Source organism: Malaya genurostris, chromosome 3, assembly GCF_030247185.1.
Source record: "Malaya genurostris strain Urasoe2022 chromosome 3, Malgen_1.1, whole genome shotgun sequence".
NCBI classification, from domain to species: domain Eukaryota; kingdom Metazoa; phylum Arthropoda; class Insecta; order Diptera; family Culicidae; genus Malaya; species Malaya genurostris.
Window position 1 is genome coordinate 205,811,904 of NC_080572.1, and position 20,862 is coordinate 205,832,765.

Here is a 20,862-nt window from a genome sequence, read left to right on the forward strand (position 1 = left end):
ATTGATAATTTGGTGATTATAAGGCACAAAATGGAAAAAAAAGGAAATAAAAATAAAATTTAGGTAAATTATGTTATTACCTAAACATAACATGTAATAAATATGTATTTTACATGTTTATTTGTTCCTTTTACATTTTTATTTATAAATTGTTCACAAAAATTGAATCAGAGACAGTCGAGAAATTTTTTAGAAGCTAGTGTAAATTTTTCTTTGATCCACGCGTGATTCATTCAGTGTGATGTTAGATGGCCGGGGATATTTTTTTCTTGTGAAAATTCTGCTATCTGGATAAATCTTCACTTTATAATCCTTCGAATTCTTTCGATGGAACATTCTGCTTTTACAAAGAGCATACTAGCATTTTTTCCGATTCACACAAATCACATTTTGATTCCTTTTTAATTGTTTATATTTTTCAATTTGACAACATTGGTAACTAAGGTAACTGTTATTCGGAATAAATAATTTTCGGTATTTGTTGCCAGTTTAAATAAATTTCCAAGCTTTTTCGTTCTGACATTACCAGTTACTGAGGGGTAGTAAAATTTACAATACAGTTTTGGTAGACGAGTGGCAGGTCGTGTCGTCGGTGTCACTCTGATTATAGGCACTCTACGTTACCCTATGTAGTTTCATATGAATAATATATCCCGATCTTCTGTAGGATTCCGTTAGGCACCTACATCTTGAACATCCATCCAACTGTGTTCGAGGAAAAAATTAAATATTCCACGAAATACACGAAATAGGACTTAAGCGGAAACTTTGCACGTGAGGCAGATTAAAGTTGATATTGTTGTGAGTACGACTTATTTTACTATGGGGCGCCTTTTAAAAATTTACCCTGTACAAGAACGGGTAGAACTTATTCGTGAATATCACTTGTAGTACTGAGCCCAATAATATAATTTTTTCTCCATGCTATCGGAAATATTATAAGCAATTTATGATATAATTATCAGTAGTATGAAATAACAACAAATAACCCAAAATTATAGTTTCCTAAAATGTTTGGTTTCAACGAGCATTAAAGAGAAAAACTCATGACGCTTGTTTGTCTTTCTCGCACTTGAACGACGGTTTTGATTCATTGCATTTTCGGGTTACCAACTGGGTAGGTATAACATGTAAAAATTGACACCTTTCATTCATTCTAGCCTGCATAGTTGACTTCGAATATCAATAAACTACTGTTATTGGTACCGTGTGTACTTTTGCAGGCGAACACTTTTTATTCTTTTGTCCTTCCATATTCATTTGTATGCTAGCATAAGCGTGTCGTGAATTCGTCGTACTTTATTATAGATGCACCGTTACAAATTAGGAAGTAAAGAAATGAAACCTTGCGCAATTCACACAATAATTCAATTTGTGAGAACGATTTCAGATATTCAGAAGTGTGAAGTTTTATTCGTATTTACGTCATCTAGTTACGGCTCTGACATTACCCACCAACTTTTTATTTTTGCAATTTACTGAACTAACCCACAGTTATAATTGCCTTTTTGTGAAGTTATAGTATGAGTAGTCTCCATTATATTATTTCGACATATGATAATAATGCTACTAAATATAATCACCACAAATATTACATGTTGTTTTATTTTTTTCAGAGCTATTACACCGCGATTGACAATTTATGTATCCTTGGACAACAGCATGTATCACGCCATCTATCTTCACGCCAATACGATTCCGGAATTGATGTACAATCTGCAAAAGATTCCCGGCTTCATGGAGGCTATTCATGGATCCAGCGCTTTAGAGAGTGGCGTCCTGTGGTCAGGAAATTATCAACGTTCGCTGAAGAATGCTGGCTCGACAGGGAACAAGTACTCCAATGTTAGCACCAGTGAAGCACACGTATCAGTTCCATCCCCGTCATCACCCATTTCATCGTCATCGGTATCTCCACGTATGAATTTGCTCGTCAACGGTCCGAACGGCATACATGTGCTAATGACGGAGGACGTTCTGAGTAATATCAGGGATGACAGTTTGTTCCAGATCGAGATTAAATCAAACGGGAATGTATTGATGAAAGCGGTTGCACCCACCTGTAGTGCAAGTGGGGCCTCTAGCCGTGGGGAAAATGATATGAATTAAAAATGTCAACATTTTTGTCGCGTGAGAGCGACACAAATCATATGAATTTTTATCCGTTGTCTTGCAGATGATTTTTAGTGTCGAATTTTTGTTACTTACTGTTGCAGATAATTGTTCTGAATGTTTGGTGTTGGATGTACGTTAATTTGAATAGGAAAGAAATTCATTCGATGGATCTGTTGTCGAATAGTGCAGATGTTGCTATTATTTGTTCAAGGTGAATAACTTCCATAGCCATCTCTTTTCAATATTTTCACTTTTCATGTAGAAAAAATTATGCAGATTGTTGATAAATGGTTTCAAACATTGATATTATGCTCTTTATTGACTTCGGCAAACACTATATCATAACATTCTGCATAATTTCAGTATTGTTTGGTAACGGTTTTACAGCATGTCTTATTTAATCCAATTGCCTAAATTATCCGAGGCACAACAATGCTAACAATCGAAATGAAATTGATAAGAATTATTGAATAGCGAAAACAAGTTTTTCTGATCGTTTGCGAAAGTCTAAAGATGTCCTTATCTGTAGTAGAAAACGTTGGACTGATGATCACAAATCGAAAACAAGAGATTTCTTGCAAGTACAAAAAATCTTTTTGAATTTAAGTAAACTATGCAAGACTAAAACATGATCGCCTCTGATAATGTGCCTTATCGACGAAACAATTTGTGCAGTTACAAAATCATTTCATTTTGCAATAAGTGTAAAACATCAGCAACCTAAAATTCAAACAAACAATCTTATTCACATACAATTTACACAACTATTGCATATGGCTGCATTAAAACATAGGTCTCCGTGTAATTTGATAGATACGAATATAATAGACACAGTGCTGTAGCCGAGCCAATCTTGAGTGGCAGCGTGCAATTTTTAGAACAAAAATATATGTCTTGTAAGCAGAAAAAATTATTTCATATTAATAAATAAAAGAAATGTGCGAAACCGCAACCGGAATGTTTTATTAACATTGAATTGTCTATTGTGGGTAAGCTATAACACGTCAGTCAATAAATCCCCGGTCTGACAGACAGTGCGGTAAAATTTCATTTTCAATCGAATGATATCAGATGAAAATGATATTTATGGCCACTGACCGTCAGCATGTCGATACAAGTTCATAGGACTTTTGCTGCCATTTTCAAGTGAAGCTCCCAGAATTCATCGTCAATTGAATAATCGTACCTAGTCATTTGAAGTTTTGCTTGCTCAGTTTCAAGTAGCCCGGTGGCAAGGATAGGGCGCTGCAGCAAGTGCTATCGTAGCCAACATCTGGGGCATTTGGTGGGCAATCAGAGCGCTCAGAGTATGGTAATCAAACATTCGAGCATTTCAAATCGAGTGAAATATTAATTTCCTTATCGTAATGATGATATTCTGATCGATAATTTGTGGGGAAGTGCGGTAAAGGGTACTAAATAAACAAGTAGTTTGTATTATCCAATTTTTTGTAAGGCGTTCTTCTTCATTGTTTTGGTTTTTACAGAATGATGCTGGTCACAGTTTCATGACGTCATAGCAGGAGGCTGGTTTCAAATGTCAAGTAGTCTACCTCCTTCATTGTTTTCGCTCTTGGTAGTAAGCAAGTTCGAATGAATAGAATTATAACTGGAGTAAATTATAAAAACCTGTTTTAATCCACCTAGTGGTGTAATGATGCCTTTCTCATGTACATATAATATTGTGGTATTCTATTCAAAATTTTTCTCTTCGATTTTTGAAAGAAACCAAGAGATTGTTTGTGCATTAACTAGTATAACATACAGAATAAAACAGTGCTTTGATTGCGTAGGTCATCCTTAAGAAAACGAAGTGGGCTCACTATTTTATGCACCGGAAATTATGGGACCGGAAAACCTTTCATTTGAATCTAAGTTTGTGAAAATCGGTCAAACCCTCGCTGAGAACAGTGAGTGAGATCCATTTTGGTATATATGACCACTATTTCCGGTACTTCCGGAACCGGATACCGAGAACCAGGATAACCGGAATCAGTTTGTTTAGTTGCCTACTGATAATGACTATCGATTTGTGAAATTTTGAGACCAGTTTAGAAATTTTTTTACGTTTTTTGTTTCGCCGGTGTACAATATTGAACACACTTTACCCTATAACTCCGGAACCGGAAGTCGGATCCGGATGAAATTATGGAATTCCGTATGGAACCGGAAGACCTTTCATTTGAATCTAAGTTTGTGGAATTCGGTCAAACCATCTCTGAGAACAGTGAGTGAGATCCATTTTGGTATATATGACCACTATTTCCGGTACTTCCGGAACCGGATACCGAGAACCAGGATAACCGGAATCGGTTCGTTTAGTTTCCTACTGATAATGACTATCGATTGGTGTAGTTTTGAGACCAGTTTAAAATTTTTTTTACGTTTTTTGTTTCGCCGGTTTAAGTGACGGTGTACAATATTGAACACACTTTACCCTATAACTCCGGAACCGGAAGTCGGATCCGGATGAAATTCAGGAATTCCATATGGAACCACGAGAATCTAAGTTTGTGAAAATCGGTTCAGCCATCTCCGAGAAAATCTAGTGAGATTATTGGACACATACACACACACACACACACATACATACACACACACAGACATTGCTCAGCTCGATGAACTGAGTCCAATGGTATATGACACTTGGCCCTCCGGGCCAATTTTCACTAGTCGGTTTTTCTAGTGATTGCATAACCTTTCTATATGAGAAAGGAAAAAATGAAAACTACAGGAGGAAACTATTAATTATGTGTATTCTGTAATTGATCTTTCAGTTGCCTGATTTGTCTTTCATCTATTATCTTGAACCAATTCAAATGTTTACACAAATTTCGTTTGAAGGCCGATCTCACACTATTGAAAGAGATATTCTGTTACTTCAAGAGATCAACTGACAGTGGTTAAACTGATCTTTGATTTGAAGAGAATCGATTGAAGAACTGAATGCTGCCGGTTCGGTAAGTCAGCGAACGTTGTGTGTGTCAGAATGTGAAGTTTACTGCAGTAGAGAGATCGTCAGTGTGTTTCACATTCGGTTTCAATTGAATTGAATCAAAGACATCATATTAACAAGATATCCAGCTCTCACAATTCCCGAACAAATCATTGGCAACATCTTTTTTTGCGAGCATGGTGCCCTCAGGCGAGTTCGCATCGAATCTCGTACATAGAAGTAGGAGAGAGAAATGTCAAATTCGTGCGCGCCAAAACAGCAGCACTGCGCACCCATACAATTGACATGATATGTTGAATGTGATGCCGTGCGATGGCGTTGCTGAACTGAAGATTGAGATCGCTCCAAGCTGACAGGGTCTGATTGAATGAAATTTTACTGCACTGCTGACAGATAGATGGTGTCACTAATTAAAAAGACCTCCTTCAGATATCATGTGTCGATCCACCTAGTGGTGCTTTATTACCACTCTCATGTCTCATGTTTTCATTAATATTACTAAGGGAATCTTCAAACAAGTTTTCTATTTCGCTCTAAACTACGGTTTAAAATTTTAAACAGATATCACCCTGTTGTTCTGGAACCGAATGTGACACCCGAACAAACGTCAAAAGCAGTCTATTTTTATATACCCTTTTATTTGAATCTAAGTTTGTGAAAATCGACTCAGCTATTTCAAAGAAAATGAAGAGTTCCCTATAAAGATAAAGAGATCATATAAAAATCTTGCTTTTTAATCAGATCCGACTTCCGGTTTAGGAGATACAATTTAATTCGTACTACGATTTCTCAAATATGTCTACACTGGTTTTCAAAAATTTTGAATCAAACAGAATAAGACAAACCAAAAAGCTTTAAAGTTGGACTCAAAGCTATTGTAATTCATTCGTCATATTAATTTATGGCCACACGAACCGTTTTAGGTTATGCTGATTCCTGGATACCGGCACTGGAAGTACCACAAATAATGACGAAATTTCTTTTTGCTTGAAAACGATTGTTGCTAGAAGAATATCAATAAGGCTTGAGTCAAATTAGTCTCAAACATGTTTTTATTTAATTGATATAAATAGCTTTCGGATATGATGAAAAATTGATTCATTCATACATTGTACACACTGTTTTTATTACTTTATTTAAACCGTATACCGTCAGAAAAAATATTTTCCGTCGCGAAGTTAATATCAGCTACTTCAAAGAGTTTGATTTTGCTCCTTAACATAAACACGTAAAATATATTGAACTCTTGTAAACTCTTTTTATATTCTTGCTTTTTCTTGTCAGACTGTTTTTAATGCGCATTGGAATTACATTTAAGAAGTACAAAACTTAACAGACGAATTAAAAATTTTTGTTTTGCACATTCTAAATAGTGAATAAACAAATATGTATCATTACTCAACATATTTCAATGTTTTTGTGGTCATTAAAGTCTTTTTTATCCTATTGCAGACATTTGAGTTGAAACGAGTGTGGAATAGTTATAGTTACTGATCAAACTAGTCATACAAAGTCTCACTTGATTGCATTTAGTGCGGTCCAGTTTGGTGAAAACAACGAACAGCTACGAGCTTTTCGTCTGGGGAATGTATTTGTGCTGATTTTGGCGAGTCGTTTTACCTCCAGTACATATGCTGCCACTTCCACGATTAGTTAAAACTCATTTTTTCTTCTTAGCTTGTTTAGCTTTGAGTTTTTCCTCCCGTTTGCGCTCCTTTTCCGTTAAGGATAGATATAATTTGTAGCCGAAAAACACTGAAAATAACGAGAAAAGATATTTCATTCAGTTTGTGTTCCATCCACGCTTAAATGACTATATTCTAACAAACCAACAAATAACAGAACTAGCATGCCAAAAGCTATCATTAAATAAAATTTCACTTCTTCCTGGTATGTCCCAGATACATCAAAGTCAGGAATTAACTTTTGTGCTTCGGAATTTTCTTCGGCAACAGTTTGCTGTAAGACCATTTCGTTTAGCGCTTTCAGTTGATTTACAAATTTTCCTTTGAACTCAGTAACGAATTGTTGTTTTTCACTGTCCGACAGTTGTACAAACATTTCGGACATTTTTTTCAAATTTTCAACCAATTTCTCGGCCAGTTCGCGCTTATCCTTATTCTTGAGTAACTGCACCAATGCATCGGATTGCAGTGCTTCGGTGAAAGGATTTTCCTCGATGTCCATTTTAAGAAAATGTTGGTATATTTTCAGATCGCTTAGGTGATTGAGTAATCAGGTGTTCATCGTAGACTAAATAAAGAAATTTACTTCACTCCTAACGGCAGCATGCCTGCCACAGTTCGAGTAGTGGTGGGAATTCTCGCGCTACTACATAAAAACAATTGTTTTTGGAATCTACTCGTCGATTTGCGTGCGTGTCGTTTGGCAGTTGTGTAAACGTGGCTAGCTCGGAATATCTACGGCATCAGATTTGACACTGAGGCGGCCGGAATTATTTATCGCAGTAAGAGCGATGATTTTATACGAGAAGGTGACGTGTTCAACAAGTTTTAATGCAAACACAAACCTTGCACTTATACAGATTGCTTGCGTTATCGGCTCAACGCGGCAATGATTAGATTCTTCATCAGTCGTAAACCGAGGTAATGACTGCTGTGGATTTGAGACAGTTAAAGTGTCTGCATGGCGAACTGTCGATAAGAGTTTATAATGCACCGATGAGGTTCCACTGACCAGATGTTTAACGATTACATGTGCAAGAACATAATTTGGAAGAATAATGCACAATTTAATATAATTAATTTCCTAATCAACTTTCATTTATATTAATCTGTTTTGGACTTTCAAAAGGACCGTTTGGCTAAACATTAAGCAAAAATATGTTGTAGATTTTTATACTAGCGGGCAGTTTGTTTATTGATTGCATTTAGTAGGGAATACAATCAGTATGTTCATCACGATATAACGCAATGGTGATGCATTTGACGTTTAATACGTTGAATGTACTATGAGATAGCGAGATAGCCGTTTCTTGCAGCATGACAGTCAACGACAACCTGCAGTTCGAATGCATTTGGACGAATTTTGTGATTAACAATATTCTTTAAATTCTTTTCTATGTTGACATTCAATTCAAAATACAAAAAAAAACGCTTCTTAATTCACTTGGTGGTTAATTACACCTTTCTCTTGTCAATCAAGTAGCATTTTCTTTATCGAGTTAAAGACGAACCGAAGAGAAATACGATAGGTAGGGACAAGGATGGCTTTTATCGTATCAAAGAATGCTCACTCGCAACTCTTCCACGATGAAATCGGACCATCAAAGAGAATCGGAAATCATCGCAACAACAAAAAACCGGCATGGTACATTTAACATAGAATAGACACTAGTGCGAGAGCGAATTTCTCTCGGTGAACCGTCTGAGAATCAACGGCTAGCACGCTGCTGTGGGAATTCTCTCTGAAGCAACAAACGGTCGCTTATTCTCGTTTCGCGATCCGATTCTGTATGGGCAGTGGATAATTGCGATAGAATCATTTTACTATTGCCGCTTATTCTAACTATGTGCTTATAACCTTTGTATAATTTGTGTCTATGAAAATGTATGCGAATGCTCCACACAAGGGTTTTTAAATATTGCAACCTAGTATGAGAATCATCAAGTCGAATCATCGATTCGATTTTCTGCGATAATTGTCAACTTGCGATTCTCTCTTGGTAAATTCCACTCAGCGGCGATCATTATCAGACTGAAATTTTTTTAAGGGCCATGAAATACTCAGAGTATGAAGTGGAGCGAAGAAATGTAGAAAAATTCTCTCGAGGTTCATGCATTGAGAGACTCAATTCTTGTAGCATCTTCTACCGGATTGAAAATGTTGTATACAATATAGATAAAAATCGAGCAGCTTCTGTCAAATTTTCAGCAATCACCAACACTGGGTAGGGACAAGGCTTGTTAATTGTTACCTGCGGTATTAGATTACCGGGGTGAGACCACCCTTGTAACTTTTTGTTGCGACAACTTTGTTCTAACAAGTTGCAACAAAAATATACAAAAAATTACGAAATGTTGCTCTGTATTATACAAAACATTTGAATTTCTTGTTGAACGATAGCTCTAAAAAAATTTGCAAAAATTGTGTTTTTTTCAGCCATTAGACCCTACAAGTACAATCGTGCATCGAACTAAAAATCTAGTAGGACTGTTGCCTAACAATAATCTGAATTGTTCGATAAGCAAATCAAGTCGTTCGTCCGAACAAGTAGCTAATAAAGTTCGATTAAAGGAAACTAGTAATGAAATCTAACTTCCTGAACAAGAATGTTCTACGGTAGCTGGGAGAGAGATTTTCAAACATATTGAGCATTCGAGGCTGACAAAGAAATATTTCGTGTAGCGAGCTATCCCTTACAATGACTTGAAGAGCAATGTTTAAATCGCGACAGAAATCGTCTACCAAAAGTTTTCTTTTCTCAAGTAGTACAAGTGCTTTACACGAAAAAAATATTGAAAAAATAATTTAACTGCTCGTAATTTCATCGATTTTTTTGTTTATATAGTGAAAATAACAATTATGGTTTGATACAACAAAACGGGTAAAAGCTTGTCAGCTCCCATTGTTCTCAAGCGTTACAAAAATGTTGGTTCTCTGGTTCTGTCAAAACGATAGGGCTATTTTAGTCATTTTTAGGAAGTTTTGAATTGGATGGCATTGGAGTTGCAATTATTTCCTCCTCTAGCCCGGCTTGCAGAGAATTCTTTGGCAAATATTTACTGAAGAGAAGTGTAGTCATGAAATCTATGCCTAGTTAAAAAAAGATGTAGAAGTAAGTTCCAAAGTCTTACCCAACATAATATTTTAATTGCAAAGATTCAATTTATCAATTTTTTTAAGATTTATTTTATTGATATATCCTTCTCATATCATATTGCGTCCATCAATGTCCCTACGATTCCACCAAACTCGAAACGAATGCAAAATTTTTCATAGTGATACAAAGTTGCATGTTCAATGGACGCTCCATTTTACGAGTAAAAACCTGTTTTAATCCACCTAGTGGTGTAATGATGCCTTTCTCATATCAATCATACTATCATATATAACACTGTTGTATTCTTCAAAATAATTTTCTTCGATTCTTAAAAGAATAACCGAAATCGGTTTATTCGACCATCTACTGATAAAAACTATCAATTGGAAAAGATTTGAGGTCGATTTAGAAATTTTTTTAAGGTTTTTCCCCATTTTCAGTGATGGTATACAATATTTAACCCACTTTACCCTATATTTCCGGATCCGGAAGTCGGATCCGCATGAAATTCAGGAATTACGCATGGGACCACAGAACCTTTCATTTGAACCTAAGTTTGTGAAAATCGGTCGCGCCATCTATGAGAAAAGTTGAAACACATATTTTATTTTTTTTGCACATTTTACCCCATAAATCCCGAACCGGAAATCGGATCCAAATAATATTCAAGAATTTTTTATGGGACCTCAAGACCTTTTATTTGAATCTAAGTTTGTGAAAATCGGTTCAGCCATCTCTGAGAAAAGTTAATGCACTTTTTTTCACAATCATTGATTTAAACTTTATTACCAATTTAGTAGTTAAAAATTTTGGTCATTTAAAAAAAAACGTGTTCTGTTATCGGCGCCCCAAGAAATTTCACTAAAAATGGAGCTCATTTTTCTTGACTTTGATGATTTCTTTAAAGCCGCCATGGCTAACAAAACCAGAGAACCAACTTTTTTACTTATATGACGGATGTTTTGAAGCTGTCAAGTTGTCCACGTGTCTAATATGACCAGAGATGCCAGTTCATATAATAAGTTTAGCTAGCAAAAACAAAAAGATCGCATTGGTATTCAGCACAAAAAGAGCGTGTTGTTATTAAACACACATAACATTTGTCGGAATGACGCTATCTGCTTTATGTCAAAAGTTACGGTGGGGTGCCGGCAACCAAACACGTTACCCTATTATTGCTGATACACTTGGTTTGAGCAATGTTGTCGAATATGCAACGTAAGCGCTGAGGCATGTTTATGTGAACTACCCAACTAAATGAATTGGTATCAGAAAGTGCTTAAATAAGTGTTGTTTTTTACCACTTAATTTTCTCAAATATGGCAGAACAGACTTTTATAAACTTAGGTTTGATAGCTACTATTAAGCAATTGATTAAGTTCGAAGATCAAATCCCTGTTACTGTTAATCGACAAAACGCACTTTATTTTTTACCGCTCAATTTTCTCGAAGATCATATTTTGTGAAAATTTTTTCCGTGTATATTTTGTGCATTTTTTCACATATTTTTTTTCGTAATTCCGGAACCGGAAGTTGGATCTATACCAAATTCATAAAATATCTGCGGTACAATAGTACCTTTCAGTTGAGTCTAAGTTGACGAGAAGCGGTTCAGCCATCTCGGGGAAAAAAATTTCACACACAGACATTTTGCGATCTCGCCGAACTGATTCGAATGGTATATGACACTTGCCCTTTCGGTTTTCACAGTAATTGTATAGCTTCTCTATATGAAAAAGGCAAACAATGTTTTAATGAGACTGTGTCGATGATAAGAGAAAAGTACTATCACACCACTAAGTGGGTTAAGAAAAGGCTTTTTCGAGTACAAGCATTAGTAATTTTCAAGCGGTCCTCAGGCTGTTGAAATCGGTTTAGCCATGTTCGAAGAAATTAATTGAATTGAAAAGAAGTGCGGTTTGCTGGTTACGCCACATGAGAGGAGCGGCAGCTCAACAAGCACTGATGAGTCGAAGACGAAACGTGAAAATATAAAATAGAATCAGTCATTTGCGCTTTTTACAAACCCAAGCATGAGAAAAATGTTTTTCAAGTCAAAAGGAAAAGGTCGAACCATTAGGTTGAATATGAAGTGTTTTTAGAGCAGCTAAATGATTTGCCACAACTTCTTAGATACCATTTGTGTGCAGTAGGTCTCTATATTCATGCAAAATAAATATTTTTTTGCTGTTTTGTATTGATAAAGTGTTCAAAGTTTCGTCAAGATCGGAATACGTGTAGTCTGATGATTTGCTATCCATTACCGCAACGGCAACGGATAGCAGCACCAAAAATAGCAAATCTCGGTCAAAATGTATGACACACGATCAATTTGGTTTAAAAGTGGTGCTTGGATTGGCGTGAACCGAATGATCGACAACGACTTCCTTAGCGTGATGGATTGTTGTGTGAGGATACGAATGAACTAGCAGGTGACACGGTATCACTTCGACAAATCGGAAAAGCATATGTACTAAACTGTGTTTTATGGCACGAGAACGTTTGGATTGCTCACAGGAACCTCATATAAATTTTGTATGAAAATATAGAGTATCAATTTGAACTATGTTGCAATGTTCATTGATCTTGAAGTTTTGTTGTCGATCGTCGAGAAAATTGGTAGACGAAAACACGGTGACAACCGTCAAAGACGATTGGTGTTTATAAAACCAATCCAGCTATAATCTTAAGTCAATAAACCAACAATGTGAGAAGTAAGTGTGAATTGGAATATTCATCGTAACAAGATCCAGCAGCGTGTTAATTATACGCGAATCTCAGAATAAGTAGAGACAAGTTTTTAGCGCCCATCCAGTAAAGATAATACTGAAAATTGCTTATTTGGTGTTATGTCACAAACAAACAGTAATGATAAACTGTTTTATTTTTTCGTGAACTCTTTTTGTTACGGAGGTTTGTCGTCACGAAACTACTTGGATTGCCGTAAGAATGGAACAGTAACAGACTGCAATAGTACAGCCATTGCGTAAATGGAACTATGAGCTGCGAGCCAGTAATTCCAGTTATTTTGGGAAATCAGACGAAATTCAGCAGTTGGTTAAAACAAGGAGCAGGAGTGGGTTTTACCCACTCACTGGAGTATCTACTTCATTACCATCACCTTTCGGATTCGATTAATACAGGAGAATAAATAATTCTATTCTCTCGCTTTAAGAGCTCATTGAGTGCAATCGTAAGCAGGGGTTTTTAAAAAGTTTTGTCTTGGTAGAATAGTTTCGAAGAGTTTAGTCACTGTTCGCTAAAATTTTCGTTCATTTTTGTTGGTATCTGACGAATTTGGTATTCCTAAATGTACACACTTAAAAAAAATTATGTTAATTTACGTCTTTATAGGTGCACATAAAAGGAGCGTCGCAGTTCAGTTGAATTAAAATCTCTAAGTAATTAAAAATGGATCATATCATGAACTTCACAGTTAATTTAGCTGAAGTTGACATCGATTTATTTTGTTATAAGAGTGTATACCGACCTCGCTGTTTATTTTGGCTACAAATTTTAAATTTTTGAGCTCGTATGCAAATTTTTGAACCCGAGCCCAACCCTGAAAAAAAAATGACCAGAACCTGAGAAAAAAATCCTAATCTCGTACCCGAACGTACACGGGTGAAATTAAGAATCTATACCCGAACTGGACTCAACCCCATTAGGTTAGTTATTGGTTAATTGAATTCGAAAAAGGCAGAAGGGTACATAACTGAGTGACGTGCATACGAATAAAACTGACATGCTTTTTCCACACATCCGAATATCGTAAATCGCAACGTACTAGTTAAATGATTGTGTGAATTTTGCACTACAAGTTCTATGACAACTATAATAAGTTCCCCTTTTGACAAGTAACATAATAGTTTTTAAAGCTTTTATTAAACCTTTTACACGGACTAACAACTGAACTAATAATTAAACAACATGAATTGGACTAAAACCATATATACACCATTAACACTAACATATCCCGGGTTGGCGGTTCAATGCATAGGACGCTGGTCTTTTACAAGCCATTGTTAGTGTCAGTAGGATCCATAGTACTAGCCATGCAATGATTCTGTACACTAAGAATCGGCTGGGAAGTCTGTTGAAACAGAAAGGCCAAATTCCACAAAAGGAATGTACACCCTTAACATTGCTTTCTAGCATTCTCTTTAAAACATTATTGTCAGTTCAATTCTTTCATAAATATAGTTCTGTGTGAACGAGTTCATTGGATGACAGTTTCACTTATATGGTTCTAAGGTACATTTATGACACATTTGTGATGGGCTAAGTGCAGTTTGCATTCAGGAAATATTTATGACCGCCATTTTGATTTTGTGCGGGATAGCTTTTCTAAAATTTATAGGGTATTAGGTTTTTTATCGTGACGACACAAATGAACAAGTATTCATCCTTGACAGTTCAGCGGTACTGTTTACAAACAAGCTCAAACAAAAATCGAAGAGCACATCTAAAACAATCATCTTTACACTTTGCAACTAGTCACTTTTATTTATTAAATATCAAAAACAAACAGTATTCAATCATGAACAAATGTTTTAAATCTTTATTTAGGCGATACGGACCGTAAATGGTCTGATCTAATTTGTCAATAAACAAACAAAAGGAATTTCTGTTTACAAACAGTACTGCTGAACTGTCAAAATGTGTTCATCCGATTGAGGTTAGCAGTGACTGTAAAAAACCTAATAGGGCTGAGACAAGAGTAGATGACAGTTTCATACGACCCACTACTTTTCGCAACTAATTCCACATAATCCGACAAAAAAAAACAGCTAAACTGTCAGCAATTTTTATTTGCAAATCACTCAACTTGCCAATTCTTTGGTATAAACGTTGAAAAACTTTGACTTCGAAATTGAACTTTTTTATAGGTGAAGATTTTTATTAAAAATTATCAATACTTATGGACGAACAGCGAAATCTATATTTAGGATATTGTCAAATAAATCCATTCTGGGAGAATTCTAGATGTGCACAAAATCTCTGCAAATTTTATCCAGAAAATCATCTAAGATGTTCATTTAAATTCACGGGATTAAAGTTAGTAGCAAAAGTCACACATGAAGAATTCATCGATCAAATTTCGCCATAATGCTGAGCGTAAAAAAATTATAAACGTTAACGCAAATGACTTTCGTTTTCAATGTTGATGTCTGATTTGCTAGCAGATTGTAATTTTTGAAAATTATTTTATTTATAATTGAAGGTAGCGCTTCGCCGTGGTCACGGGAGTTCACTGCCTATTCCGGGGTTTCACGCACTTTACCCAAAATTGTGAGAAAACGGGAAGGAAAACGGAAATTCCAAGAACATACGATTCTAGATAATTAATTTTTCTATAGATTCGTGTATAAATTGTGCCTGATAAACGTTTTTATCGAAAGATTTCGTGCGAGTTATAAAAATAAATGAGTTTTTCCTTATTCTTTCGCACGCACACAATGTCAACGCATGCATTGGGGTGTGCAAAATGCCACATGCGGTAGACGCTAACAACATTTCTTTTGTTTTCGTTGTCCGTTCTCTCTGCGTAAACGTTGAAAATGTAAGTAAGTGTTACTACTTTGTAAAATAATTTCTATTCATGTTTCAGTAGAACCAGAAATCAATAATGATTTTCATCGCTACTAGCTTTGACGCTTTGTTGAAAACGTAGCACATCCCTACATATGCGACTTGTTTATAGCGAGAAAAGGAAAAAAGTACAGGTGTGTAATGTCAGAGACATAACTGGATATCGTGAATACGAATAAAACTGGCACTCTTTCTTTATACTTCCGAATATCAATTAGTTGATCGATTGTGTTAATTGTGCAAGTTTTGCTCTTTTACACTACTAGAATTTGAAACGATACAACCAAACTACAGTACAGATTAGTTACATCAAACATTCTGCAACACAAATATTACAAAATAACCAGTATAGTCTTTATGATAAAATATTGGTGGTTTTGGAAAGAACCTCTTATGAAGGCGTGCGTGAAGGGCCAAATTGCATAATTTTCTAATATATTAAACACTGATTGGATATAAACGATTTTGAACACTGTTGCGAATTTAGAACTGTGAAAATTGAAAAAAAAACTGATCATATTATCTTAGATTAGCACTGCAATGCTAATTTCAATTTTTGATTTACAAAGAAGCAATCTTTATAGTTCTTTAAATAACATTTAAAGCCATTAGAAAGGCTGATTTTGCATAATGTTCCACATTGTTGTCCATTTCCCGTTGTATGCAAACGACCACCAACAGGATGATGTAATCGATCTTCTTCGAAGGGAAACTGGCTCTGTGACCTGAGCGTTTGAGGTTTTGTACAACGCAAAAGGTCTGCTTTCATTGACGACTGCTCCACCTGACGGCTGAAGTCCAAATGAGAGCACGACTTGAGCGTTTGAGGCTTTATACCACGCAAAAGGTCTGCTTTCATTGACGACTGCTCCACCTGACGGCTGAAGTCCAAATGAAAGCACGACCTAAGCGTTTGAGGCTTTATACCACGCAAAAGGTCTGCTTTCATTGACGACTGCTCCACCTGACGGCTGAAGTCCAAATGAGAGCATGACCTGAGCGTTTGAGGTTTTTAACCACGCAGAAGGTGCACTCTCCGAAGCTGCTAGTCCCGCGACGTCTGCTTCCGTCCAACGCACAAGAAGAAATGATCGATTTTTGACCACGGTTCCCCTTTTATACGCAGTCAGTTGAAGATATGTGCCTGACTACCTCAAAATCGTCGTCCTTGCGCGAAAAAGCCAAACTAAAGTAAAGAGTTTCCGCATTGTTTTCAAAGTTTGAGAAAACTTTATTTTTGAGTTGTTTGTGGTTATCTCACACTGTTCAAAATATTATGCTCAATTCCTGATAATATTTTTGATGAAATGGTGAAAGAATTATGTTGCTACCGTTAATACAAGTCGAGATATTCACGATTAAGTTCTGCCCATTCTTCCATATGGCTAATTTTGGAAAGGCACCCCATAGTAAAGTAAGTCGTATTCACGACAAAAAGAAAACAAAATGTTTAACAAAACTCGCACGAAATCTCGCGAAAGAAAAGCTTTCTAACAGATATTTTTCGCCAAATGCATAGTAAAATCATTTACCTACAATCGTATGTTTTTGATTTTTCGTGAATCGGGTTAGTATTGGAGAAATTTGCAATTTAGGGTGAAATTTCGGCGACAAAGCAAGAGGAAGCAGTGAGTTGTCTCGCTTTGACCTGACCACGGCGAAGCGCTACCTTAAAATGTTGTTTCGATTATAGAAGTTTTAACCTTAAGGTCATTCACCTTTTCGAAGCCGAAAAACTTCCTGACCCTATGTGCGGGGTTGGGAATCGAACCCAGGTGGGCTGCGTGAAAGGCATCGACTTACACACTTTTTGGACGTAGAGCGCTTGTTGAACAACAAACTGAACGAAATACTCGGAACGGTTTGTTGTTGTTGTCTTTCCTACAAAACTTGTGTGAAAATCGGATGTTTTCAACATATAACTGGAAAATGTGTTGTTATTCTATTATTTAATATAAGGAGGTCTCGAGTCGACCTCCCGTTGGACGATTTATTGAAGGCTCTTCTTACGATTTGAGGAAAATAGTAATTGCTGAAACATACAGCAGTTTCATCCACTGACTCTTTTCTACAAGGTTTTTTTATTTAATTTCATTAAATTGTAAAGTAGTAAAAAACTGCTCTTGCGCATCTTAACAATGACAGATTCTCCAAAATTGTGAGTAAAATTTTAAAACGTTTGGTTTTTTAAATAGCATTGCTTACACTATGTGCTTCTGATTGAAAAGATCTTTTGATGCGAGGAGTTTCGTTATGGAATCACAGAGTTACTGACACAGTCATATATCAAACCAATTCATCGAACTTACATTCAATTTTTGTATGCATTTTATTACAATTCCATTTTTCAGGACATTACCGAATATTCGTATTGTTATGAATAAAGCACGCACTAGATCATATCGACTAGTCTGTTTGATGTAGATTAGAAAGCAACTAAATTCTTACCAAAAACAGATGCCATAATAATCACCATTGTTAGAAACACAAGATAATCCGAAAACCCTACATCCATTTTACGACCTCGCATGGAATTTCTCAACACTTCGTTTTTTAATTGATCCTTTTCCTCGTCAGACATACCGTCCATGTGTTCTAACATCTTTATAAACTCTTCTAAATTGGGCATCTTAAAGTCCCCCTTTTCATTTAGCATCATTTCGGGGCCCTTCTGAGTTGACTCAGTATCTGCTATATTCGAAACTACATCATCTATTACGTTTTCCATGTCTTGTTATTTTTCAAAACTGACTATTTGGACACGTTGGAAGAATTTCGCATCCACGTATTCGCTATGTAACACAACCTAACAACCTATTTCGGTAATGCCAACTGATCTAAAAGCACAGAAATCGAATTGTTGAACGGTAATATGTACCATTTCGTAGAGATAAGCAGTACCTGCATGATATTATTATCAGCTTGGCGAAGTGTTAGAAACGTATTAAAGATCAACTATACTATGCACAATTTTGGAAATACTGCACTAGTATGTTACTCAATATTACGTTGACTACTGAGTAATATACAGCCCGATTCTGTATGTCGGATTATTTCGATCGAATATGAATTTTTGCATTCTGTATCTCGATCGAGATTGAGTTTCCTTTACAAAAGCATCAGTCGATCGTATTAGAGAATACAAATTTTTACATTCGATCGAAGTACATAATAGGGGTGATATTCTTTACTTGAAGTTGGTTCTACATTGCAATTAATACAGAAAGCGATTGTAAAATACTGAGCCGGCGAATCAATTTTATTATCTGGATGTGTTCTTCTTTATCAAACACCTAAATTATTATTTATACGTATGACTCGTAAACATCAAACATCAGTATCAGTAAAACTATGGACGTGCTAGCATATGGAACCTTCAAAATTGAACAATGGACTCGGCAAACGCCTAAGATTGTGTACCTACCAGACAATCCAATAACTACAATAGCTGGAACGACAAAAACAATGTTTGGAAACCCGTGCTGAAAAGGGTCGTTACTGGAACTGAGTTCAACCATTTTTAGTATTCCGGTTTTCCGCTAATAAATATCGGTCTCGTTCTAGGAAAGGTGGAGTAAATACACAAAATATAAGCTTTATCTTAGTTTATTGAAATAATTTGAGCTATAAGTTACCTTCACAAGATTTTTTAGGTAAATTAAGTGAAGTCTTCTGTTATAAATTCCAACAGTAAGAAAATAAGTTAATTCACAACACGTAAGCAGTAAATTTGTGAGTTTTATTCATTAGAGATGAGCCTACATTAGTGTGTGTCAAGTTAGAGAAAAGTTAAAAAGAGAGACGCATAGTGGAGACACTCTAAATTCGAAATGAGTTATTTTCACTTGCACGTTTCACAATACGATGTGAACATTACAAGAGGTCTCATAAGAAAATGATAGTTCCGCTTTCCACATTTTTCTCTTTAATTTGCACGTTTACTTTTCAAACATTCGGTGTAGAATAACACCCGAAATTTTCATTCTACTGTCAGAACTAGATAGGCAAGGAACATTAGTGTAATAACGCAGGAATCGATCACCTCACCACAAAACGGTCTGTATGCAAATGAGAGCTATTATTCGCTTAGTTTCTCTGTTGATTATTACGGAGCCATTATAGATATTTCCTCAAAGTATCCATCATTAACCGAAAGCTTGCAGATTTGGGTTGAAAGTTATGCAGAGATTTGAACCACAGACTAACAGACAAGACAGTATGAGTAAATTCGTTTGAAAATAATTTTTCGTGATGCACTAGTTCCACCTATATTGTACTGCGCGAATTATTTACTATTTGTACACCCCTTGTGTTATGTACAAGTTTTTTTACTAGTTGGTTTCCCCTCGTTTGTCAACACCGATCAGCTGCTTGCAGGGATGCCTGATTTCATCAACATATTTGAGAATGAATCGACACAATAAATTATTGGATTACGTTGATAATACATTTAACTTTTTCGCGAAGATAACCATTTATTTGACTCAACGTTGTTCATCAAGACTATTTTTTATTGTTTTGGTAGTTTTCGCCCGAAATTAAGTGGCGGCACACCAGAAGCATGTAAATATTGTAACAAAACGAGTACGATTTTGTATTCCGTTGGAGAATGAGAAGTAGGCACAATTATGTATATAGTTTTGGCAATATGTATTAAATCTGTATCCTGCATGAAATTCGCATGGACGTAAACAAATCAATACATTACAGATAATTCTGTATGAATGGCAACTCTGTTGGTAAATGAAAAAATAAACACAGTCTAGATGACAGACAGGATGTTTTTGATAGGGTAACGTGGCGCCATCATGACACATGTGAGTACTGTCCCAAATAAAGGAATATTCGAAATGACCGTTAAAATGATTGAAGAATCTAATTTGAGTGTCCTGTCTGTTAGTCTGTGTTCGAACAGCCGAGTGCTCGGCCAACATTAGAATAATTGAAACTCTCGGTACTTTTCGTTTGACAGGTAATTGCATTCACCGAGATTTTCGGTTTGGGGAAGACTATAAATTACCGAGAGAAATTACCGAAATTATCGGTGTTCATGCGTGCGAGTTATTGGCGAAATTTTAAGCACGTTATTGAAATGAAATATAAAATACACATCCCAGTTAAAACTCGTTATCTCAGATTTATCGACTTCAACATTATGTTGGTGGATAAACTGATAGGCTCAGAAATGTAAAACAAGAAACAATATATATGATCATATGAAGAAAATACTGCAAAACATATACACAGTAGAATGGATCCACTTTCATTTTATTTCCAGTCGGAACCACAAAAAATATCGTTTTCGTTTGGCACGTCAGCAAATACAAACAACAACAACAGTTAATAAGTGTTCTGCAAATAGTATTAACTTTACATTTGCTTAACGGTTCAAGTTGAACTGTTTAAGTTTGCAATA

At 35.8% G+C, this 20,862-nt stretch overlaps 2 protein-coding genes across 5 annotated transcripts in view; one reads left to right on the forward strand and one right to left on the reverse strand.

Annotated features, from left to right (window-relative positions):
* LOC131439063 (upstream-binding protein 1) overlaps positions 1–3,067 on the forward strand; it is a 61,692-nt gene extending 58,625 nt beyond the window's left edge. For both annotated transcript variants that reach the window (XM_058609601.1, XM_058609602.1), the window contains one exon: positions 1,617–3,067. In XM_058609601.1, coding sequence (XP_058465584.1) covers positions 1,617–2,109 — 493 coding nt within the window. In that variant the 3' untranslated portion in view covers positions 2,110–3,067. The remainder of the gene's footprint in view (positions 1–1,616) is intronic.
* Positions 3,068–6,176: 3,109 nt separating this feature from the next.
* Positions 6,177–19,006, reverse strand: LOC131439065 (uncharacterized). Of its 3 annotated transcripts, none has more exons than XR_009231052.1 (2): positions 18,871–19,006; positions 6,177–6,826 (listed from the first exon to the last, which is right to left on the reverse strand). XR_009231052.1 is itself a non-coding variant. In XM_058609607.1 (2 exons), exons 1-2 carry the CDS (start codon positions 18,172–18,174, stop codon positions 6,732–6,734), a joined length of 375 nt encoding a protein of 124 aa, XP_058465590.1. In that variant the 5' UTR covers positions 18,175–18,595; the 3' UTR covers positions 6,177–6,731. The 3 variants fall into 3 exon arrangements, 2 of the variants coding, with proteins under 2 accessions (XP_058465590.1, XP_058465589.1); XM_058609607.1 differs by lacking the exon at positions 18,871–19,006 and adding an exon at positions 17,895–18,595; XM_058609606.1 differs by lacking the exon at positions 18,871–19,006 and adding an exon at positions 6,901–8,011.
* Between the last annotated feature and the right edge of the window lie 1,856 nt (positions 19,007–20,862).

Excerpts from the sequence above, each read along its gene's own strand:
- LOC131439065 (XM_058609606.1), bottom strand. The coding sequence starts at position 7,258 with ATGGACATCGAGGAAAATCCTTTCACCGAAGCACTGCAATCCGATGCA. Across the intron at positions 6,827-6,900 it reads GCTAGTTCTGTTATTTGTTG|TGTTTTTCGGCTACAAATTA; the intron begins GTTTGTTAGAAT and ends CGTTATTTTCAG.